At 64.1% G+C, this 8,952-nt stretch overlaps 1 protein-coding gene across 1 annotated transcript in view; it reads right to left on the bottom strand.

Annotated features, from left to right (window-relative positions):
• LOC120512482 (ryanodine receptor 1-like) overlaps window positions 1-4,390 on the bottom strand; it is a gene marked incomplete at its 3' end in the record, with an annotated part of 7,521 nt that extends 3,131 nt beyond the window's left edge. The window contains exons 1-4 of the mRNA XM_039730837.1: window positions 4,060-4,390; window positions 3,336-3,544; window positions 894-1,273; window positions 7-49 (exon numbers count right to left, since the gene is read on the bottom strand). Coding sequence (XP_039586771.1) covers window positions 7-49; window positions 894-1,273; window positions 3,336-3,544; window positions 4,060-4,375 — 948 coding nt within the window. The remainder of the gene's footprint in view (window positions 1-6; window positions 50-893; window positions 1,274-3,335; window positions 3,545-4,059) is intronic.
• Between the last annotated feature and the right edge of the window lie 4,562 nt (window positions 4,391-8,952).

Raw genomic sequence — 8,952 nt, 5'->3', positions numbered from 1 at the left:
GGGCGCGGGGGGGGGCGTGAAGGGGGTCTTCCTGCCCTTGAACAGGAACCTGGGGGGCACCGGGGGGGTCACCCCGCTCTGGGGACCCTCAGGGACCCCCCAGGGAACCCCCAATCCCAGGGAACCCCCAACAACACCCCTTAACTGCCAGACTGGGGACACTCAGGGACCCCCCCAGGGATGGGTGGCACCCCCTTCTGGGGACCCTCAAGGACTGGGGACCCCCCAGGGACCCCCCCAGGGATGGGTGTCACCCCCTTTGGGGACCCTCAAGGACTAGAGACCCCCCCAGGGATGGGTGTCACCCTCTTTTGGGGACCCTCAAGGACTGGGGACGCCCCAGGGATGGGTGTCACCCCCTTTTGCTGCCTCTCAGGAATATTGGGGACCCCCAGGGATGGGTGTCACCCCCTTTTGGGGACCCTGGAGGATTGGGGACACCCCAGGGATGGGTGTCACCCCCTTTTGGGGACCCTCAGGGATCAGGGACCCCCCAGGGATGGGTTTCACCCTTTTTTGGTGCCCCTCAAGAATATTTGGGATGGGTTTCACCCCCTTTTGCTGCCCTCCACCCCCTTTTGGTGCCCCTCAGGGTTATTGGGGACCCCCAGGGATGGGTGTCACCCCCTTTCCCTGCCCCCCACCCCATTTTGGTGCCCCTCAGGGTTATTGGGGACCCCCAAATGACAGCTACCACCCCATTTTGGTGCCCCTCAGGGTTATTGGGGACCCCCAGGGATGGGTTTCACCCCCTTTTGCTGCCTCTCAAGAATATTTGGGATGGGTTTCACCCCTTTTTGCTGCCTCCCACCCCCTTTTGCTGCTCCTCAGGAATATCGGGGACCCCCCAGGCATGGGTCCACCCCCTTTCTGTCGCCCCCCGCCCCACCCACCCCCTCCGGGTCTTGCTCTTCTCGGTGGTCGCGTCCTTCTCGTTCTCGCCGCGGGGCAGCTCCCGGGGGGCCGCTCCGGGGGCCGCCCCCGGGGGTCCCTTCTCGGCGGCCTCGTCCCCCTCGGTGCTGCGGGGCCCGGCCGAGCGCCGCAGCCGCTCGAACTCGGACAGGGGCTCGGCGGCGACATCCTCGGGGGGCTCCGGGGGGGGCGCCTGGGGCAGCGGGGTGGCGCCGGGCGTGCAGCGGAAGGTGGCGTGGAACTGCACCGGGAGGCTGAGGCGCAGGAACAGCAGCTCGGGGGGCGCCGCGGGGGTCCCGGAGCTGCGGTGCGACAGCCGCAGGCACGGCGGGGCGTCCACCGTGCCGTCCAGGCGCGTCACCTGCGGGGCACAGCGCGGGTGGCACCGCGGGTGGCACCTGGGGCACGGAGGGGCGGAGGCGGGGAGGGGTGGGACACGGGTTTGGGGGCGCCGCATCGCGTTTTGGGGGTGCTTCATCTCGTTTTGGGGGCACTTTACCCTGTTTTGGGGTGACTTCATCCTGTTTTGGGGGTATTTCACCTCGTTTTGGGACACTTCACCTAGTTTTGGGAGCACTTCATCACGTTTTGGGGACACTTCATCACGTTTTGGGGACACTTCACATTGCTTTGGGGACACTTCATGTCGTTTTGGGGGCACTTCACCCTGTTTTGGGGACATTTCACCCCGTTCTGGGACACTTCACCCTGTTTTGGGGGTACTTCATCACGTTTTGGGACACTTCACCCTGTTTTGGGGACACTTCACCTGGTTTTGGGGACATTTCACCCTGTTTTGGGGACACTTCACCACGTTTTGGGGGCACTTCACCCTGTTTTGGGGACATTTCACCCTGTTTTGGGACACTTCACCCTGTTTTGGGGTGACTTCACCCTGTTTTGGGGGCACTTCACATTGCTTTGGGGACACTACACATCACTTTGGGGACACTTCATCTCGTTTTGGGGACATTTCACCTCGTTTTGGGACACTTCACCCTGTTTTGGGGACACTTCACCTGGTTTTGGGGACATTTCACCCTGTTTTGGGGACACTTCACCACGTTTTGGGGGCACTTCACCCTGTTTTGGGGACATTTCACCCTGTTTTGGGACACTTCATCTCATTTTAGGGACACTCAGGGGTGGAGAATCCCCTGGGGATGGGTGAGACCCAATTTTGGGGACACTACACCTCGTTTTGGGGAAACTCAGAGACAGGGAACCCCTTGGGGATGTGTGTCACCCTATTTTGGGTGATGGGGACCCCAAACACCCCCAGGGACCCCCCTCATCTCAAGCTGGGGGTGCTCGGGGGGCACGGGGATGAACTGGGGCAGGCTGTGGCTGAACCAGAGGGCGATGGGGACCCCAACCCCCCCCAGGGACCCCCCTCACCTCGAGCTGGGGGTGCTCGGGGGGCACGGGGATGAACTGGGGCAGGCTGTGGCTGAACCAGAGGGCGATGGGGACCCCAAACCCCCCCAGGGACCCCCCTCACCTCGAGCTGGGGGTGCTCGGGGGGCACGGGGATGAACTGGGGCAGGCTGTGGCTGAACCAGAGGGCGATGGGCCGTTTCATGTTGATGGCGAAGGGCTCGTAGCCCTCCTGCAGGCCGCAGATGCCGAAGTAGCGCAGCGTGCCCACGTCCTGGCCCAGGTTCAGGTGGCCCTCCTGGCCCAGCCCCAGGCTGCACACGGGCACGAAGCCTGGGGGGCACGGGGGGGATCAGCACTGAGACCCCAGCCCCATCACAGACCCATCCCAGAGCCCCCAGCCCCTCCCCAGAGCCCCCAGCCCCACGTCCTTTCACCCTGTTTTGGGGACACTTCACCTGGTTTTGGGGACATTTCACCCTGTTTTGGGGACACTTCACCACATTTTGGGGGCACTTCACCCTGTTTTGGGGACATTTCACCCTGTTTTGGGACACTTCACCCTGTTTTGGGGTGACTTCACCCTGTTTTGGGGGCACTTCACATTGCTTTGGGGACACTACACATCACTTTGGGGACACTTCATCTCGTTTTGGGGACATTTCACCTCGTTTTGGGACACTTCACCCTGTTTTGGGGGCACTCAGGGATGGGGAACCCCCCAGGGATGGGTATCACACCATCTGGGGACACTTGGGGACTTTCAGGGACTCCCTTGACACCCCAAACCCCCCCCCAGGGACCCCAAACCCCCCCCAGGGACCCCCCTCACCTCGAGCTGGGGGTGCTCGGGGGGCACGGGGATGAACTGGGGCAGGCTGTGGCTGAACCAGAGGGCGATGGGGACCCCAAACCCCCCCAGGGACCCCCCTCACCTCGAGCTGGGGGTGCTCGGGGGGCACGGGGATGAACTGGGGCAGGCTGTGGCTGAACCAGAGGGCGATGGGGACCCCAAACCCCCCCAGGGACCCCTCCCCAGCCCTCACCTCGAGCTGGGGGTGCTCGGGGGGCACGGGGATGAACTGGGGCAGGCTGTGGCTGAACCAGAGGGCGATGGGCCGTTTCATGTTGATGGCGAAGGGCTCGTAGCCCTCCTGCAGGCCGCAGATGCCGAAGTAGCGCAGCGTGCCCACGTCCTGGCCCAGGTTCAGGTGGCCCTCCTGGCCCAGCCCCAGGCTGCACACGGGCACGAAGCCTGGGGGGCACGGGGGGGATCAGCACTGAGACCCCAGCCCCATCACAGACCCAGCCCTGAGCCCCCAGACCCATCCCAAGGCCCCCAGACCCACCCCAGAGCCCCCAGCCCCACGTCCTGGCCCAGGTTCAGGTGGCCCTCCTGGCCCAGCCCCAGGCTGCACATGGGCACGAAGCCTGGGGGACACGGGGGGAGTCAGCACCCAGACCCCAGACCCATCACAGACCCATCCCAGAGCCCCCAGACCCACCCCTGAGCATCCAGGCCCATCCCTGGTGCCCCTAGACCAATTCCTGGTGCCTCCAGACCTATTCCTGGTGCCCCTAGACCCATCCCTGGTACCCCCAGACCCACCTCTGAACCCCCAGACCCATTCCTGGTGCCTCCAGACCCATTTCTGAAGCCCCCAGACCCACTCCTCCTCCTCTCCCACCCCAGCTTCAACCCCCCCCTCCTCCCCCAGCCTGGGGGGGGTGTCACCAAGGCCAGGGACCCCCAGTCTGTCCCCCCCTCACCGTCGGCCACCTCGAAGTCCCTGAAGGCCACCTCGGAGCCGCCGTCCCCGATGAGCACCTCCCCGTTGAGGGTGAAGCTCATGTGGCACTCGCCCAGGTCGATGAGGCAGCCCACGACGTCCCCGGCCTGCCAGGGCCGCCCGAAGGACTCGCCCCCCACGTGCCACCGCTGGCCCTGGGGACACCGGGGACACCGGGGGTCACAGGGAGCCACGACGTCCCCAGCCTGCCATGGGTGGCCTAGGACTCGCCACCCATGTGCCACCCTGGGGGACACCAGGGGGTCACAGAAGGTGACCCAGGAGTGTCCCTGCATGTCCCCTCGTGTCCCTGAGTGTCTCCACATGTTCCCCGTGTCCCTGCCTGTACCTGCACGTCCCCAGGTGTCCCAAACAGGCTCTGTGTGTCCCCCGTGTCCCCACGTGTCCCTGTGTGTTCCCTGTGTCCCAAATAGGTTCTGTGTGTCCCCACGTGTCCCTGAGTGTCCCCACATAACCCTGAGCATCCCCGCATGTCCCCGGCTGTTCCTCGTGTCCCCCATGTCCCCGGCTGTCCCCGTGTCCCCCATGTCCTTGGCTGTCTCCCCGTGTCCCCACGTGTCCCTGTGTGTTCCCTGTGTCCCAAGTAGGTTCTGTGTGTCCGCACGTGTCCTTCCATGTCCCCGGCTGTCCCCCTGTGTCCCCCATGTCCCCAGGTGTCCCCCATGTCCCCGGCTGTCCCCCCATGTCCCCACGTGTCCCTGTGTGTTCCCTGTATCCCAAGTAGGTTCTGTGTGTGTGCACGTGTCCCCCATGTCCCTGGCTGTTCCTCGTGTCCCCCATGTCCCCGTGTCCCCGTCTGTCCCCAGCTGTCCCTGTGTCCCCGCAGGCTGCCGCCACACCCAGAGAGCCCAAAAACGGCACCCGGAGAGCCGCGCTCCACCCGGAACAGCCGCGGCCGGGGGGCGCGGGGACCCCCCGAGGGCACGCCCTGCGAGGCTGGGGGGGACAGGGGGGTCAGCACCCCAAAAACGGCACCCTGACATCCCAAATACAGCACCCAGAGAGCCCAAAAACAGCACCCAGAGAGCCCCGCTCCGCCCGGAACAGCCGCGGCCGGGGGGCGCGGGGACCCCCCGAGGGCACGCCCTGCGAGGCTGCGGGGGACAGGGGGGTCAGCACCCCAAAAACGGCCCCCTGACATCCCAAATCCAGCACCCAGAGAGCCCCGCTCCGCCCGGAACAGCCGCGGCCGGGGGGCGCGGGGACCCCCGAGGAGACACCCTGCGAGGCTGGGGGGGACAGGGGGGGCAGCACCCCGAAACGGGACATGGAACCCCAAAAATGGCACCCAAAGAGCCCCAGAAATGGGACACAGAACCCCAAAAACGGCACCCACAGAGTCTAAAAATGGGACAATGGAACCCCAAAAATGGGACACGGAACCCCAAAAACGATGCCCAAGCAACACCAACAGCTGCAGCCGTGGGGGCTAGGACCCCTCAAGGGGACACCCTGTGTGAGGCTGGGGGAGATAGAGGGGTCAGGACCCCAAAATGGGACACAGAGACCCCAAAAACTGCACCCAAAAGGTACCACCTGCTCCCAAATGTCCCCAAAGTGTTCCCAGAGTGTCCCTTGCTCCCCTCCTTTAGCCCCCCACTCACGTGTCCTGCTTGGGGACGGGTTTGGACTGTCCCGAAATTCCTTTCAAAGGCTCCCAAATGTCCCCAAACCCCCTCCAAAGCCTCCCAAATGTCCCCAAACTCCCCCCAAAGCCACCCAAATGTCCCCAAACTCCCCCCAAAGCCTCCCAGATGTCCCCGGGCGTCCCCCGAGCCCCCCACTCACGCGTCTCCTGGTCGGGGGGCTCGATGTTGTAGCCGTAGCCCAGCAGGGTCCGCACGGCCTGGCACAGGCTCTCGCGGTTGGTGGCCTTTGTCCCCTCGTCCAGCAGGTTGTAGGGGACCAGCCGCGGGTTCCGCTTGTTCTTGATGTCCTGGGGACACGGGGACAGCGGGCTCGGGGTGTGGGGACATGGGGACACAGCCATGGGGACACGGGGACAGTGGGCTCGGGGTGTGGGGACATGGGGACACAGCCATGGGGACACAGGGACACCGAGCTCAGGGTATGGGGACACTCCCAGAGGCGTGGGGACATGGGAACAGCAGGCTTGGGGCATGGGGACACCCCCAGAGGTGTGGGGACCCCCCCAGAGGTGTGGGGACATGGGGACAGTGGGCTCGGGGTATGGGGACACCCCCAGAGGTGTGGGGACACCCCCAGAGGTGTGGGGACCCCCCCAGAGGTGTGGGGACATGGGGACAGTGGGCTCGGGGTATGGGGACACCCCCAGAGGTGTGGGGACACCCCCACAGGTGTGGGGACATGGGGACACGGCCACGGGGACACCTGGCTCAGAGGACGGGGACATCCCCACAGGAGTGGGGACATGAGGACACGGCCACGGGGACACCTGGCTCAGGGGATGGGGACATCCCCACAGGAGTGGGGACATGGGGACACGGCCATGGGGACAGAGGGACACTGAGCTCAGGGTATGGGGACATCCCCAGAGGTGTGGGGACATGAGGACACGGCCACGGGGACACCTGGCTCAGGGATGTAGGGACATCCCCACAGGAGTGGGGACATGAGGACACGGCCATGGGGACACCTGGCTCAGAGGATGGGGACATCCCCACAGGTATGGGGACACGAGGACACGGCCATGGGGACACCTGGCTCAGAGGATGGGGACATCCCCACAGGTGTGGGGACATGGGGACACGGCCACGGGGACCAGAGAGCCCCGCTCCGCCCGGAACAGCCGCGGCCGGGGGGCGCGGGGACCCCCGAGGAGACACCCTGCGAGGCTGGGGGGGACAGGGGGGTCAGCACCCCGAAACGGGACATGGAACCCCAAAAACGGCACCCAGAGAGCCCAAAAACGGCACCCAGAGAGCCCCGCTCCGCCCGGAACAGCCGCGGCCGGGGGGCGCGGGGACCCCCGAGGAGACACCCTGCGAGGCTGGGGGGGACAGGGGGGTCAGCACCCCGAAACGGGACATGGAACCCCAAAAATGGGACATGGAACCCCAAAAATGGCACCCAAAGAGCCCCAGAAATGGGACACAGAACCCCAAAAACGGCACCCACAGAGTCTAAAAATGGGACAATGGAACCCCAAAAATGGGACACGGAACCCCAAAAACGATGCCCAAGCAACACCAACAGCTGCAGCCGTGGGGGCTAGGACCCCTCAAGGGGACACCCTGTGTGAGGCTGGGGGAGATAGAGGGGTCAGGACCCCAAAATGGGACACAGAGACCCCAAAAACTGCACCCAAAAGGTACCACCTGCTCCCAAATGTCCCCAAAGTGTTCCCAGAGTGTCCCTTGCTCCCCTCCTTTAGCCCCCCACTCACGTGTCCTGCTTGGGGACGGGTTTGGACTGTCCCGAAATTCCTTTCAAAGGAACAAAAACATCCCAACCCAATGGGAAGATCCCAACCTTGACCCGTTGGACATGGCGTACCTGGGGAGGGGGGACACACCTGTGGGACCCCCACGGGGCACCCCAGGACCCCCAGGGGGCACCCAGAACTGCCCCCAAACATGGGGAGCTCAAAGGTCTTCAATAGTCCCCAAACTGGGACATCCCAACTCAACGGGGACATCCCAACCCAACCTTGACCTGTTGGACATGGTGTACCTGGAGAGGAGGACACACCTGTGGGACCCCCATGGGGCACCCCAAGACCCCCAGAATGACACCCACCCATGGGGACCCCAAAGCTCCTCAATGGTCTCCAAACTGGGACATCCCAACCCAACTGGGACATCCCAACCCAACCGTGACCTCTTGGACATGGGAATGGGGGGGACACACCTGAGGGACACCCCCAACCCATGGGGACCCCCCCAGAAGCTCCTCCAGGACCCCAAAACTGCGACTTCCCAGACTGGGATGACCCCAAACTGGGATGATCCCAAACTGGGATGAGCCCAAACTGGGACAGCCAAACTGGGACAGCCAAACTGGGACTTCCTTTGAAGGACCCCAAACTGGGACCTCAAACTGGGATCCCCTACAGAGACCCCCCCAAAACGGGGACCCCCCAGCCCCCCCAAACGCACGTTTTGGGCAGTTTGATCTTCTTCAGGTTCTCCTCAGCCTTCTCGTCCGCCATCCCCACGTGGCAGCCCAGGGCCAGCAGCGTCCTGGGGACACCCCAAGAATCAGCACCCCCAAATCTCTGACCCCTCCTCAAAGCCCCCCTACCCCCGAGCCCATCACCCCCAACTCCAGGGGGCTCAGGATGAGGGGGGACCCCAAAACCCAGCTTGTTTTGGGGATACACCCCAAAGTGGGGGAACCCCAGAGTCTCCCCAGTCTGAGGTGAGGAGTGACCCCAAAACCATCTGAACCCCAAAACCCACCCAAGTCCCCCCCATCTGAGGTGAGGTGGTGACCCCAAAACCATCTGAACCCCAAAACCCCCTAAATCCCCCCAGTCTGAGGTGAGGGGGGACCCCAATATCATCTGAACCCCAAAACCTTCTCAAGTCTCCCCAATCTGAGGTGAGGGGTGACCCCAAAACGATCTGAACCCCAAAATCCCCCCAAATTCCCCCCCCAGTCTGAGGTGAGGGGGGACCCCAATATCATCTGAACCCCAAAACCTTCTCAAGTCTCCCCAATCTGAGGTGAGGGGTGACCCCAAAACGATCTGAACCCCAAAATCCCCCCAAATTCCCCCCCCAGTCTGAGGTGAGGGGTGATCCCAAAACCTTCTGAACCCCAAAACCCCCTCAAGTCTCCCCATCTGAGGTGAGGGGGGACCCCAAAACCTCCCCAAAGCCCCCTCAGAGGTGAGGGGAGACCCCAAAACCATCTGAACCCCAAAACC

The sequence above is a fragment of the Passer montanus genome, unplaced genomic scaffold (genome assembly GCF_014805655.1).
Source record: "Passer montanus isolate IOZ18808 unplaced genomic scaffold, ASM1480565v1 scaffold732, whole genome shotgun sequence".
NCBI classification, from domain to species: Eukaryota; Metazoa; Chordata; class Aves; order Passeriformes; family Passeridae; genus Passer; species Passer montanus.
This window is presented reverse-complemented; position numbering and strand designations above follow the sequence as displayed.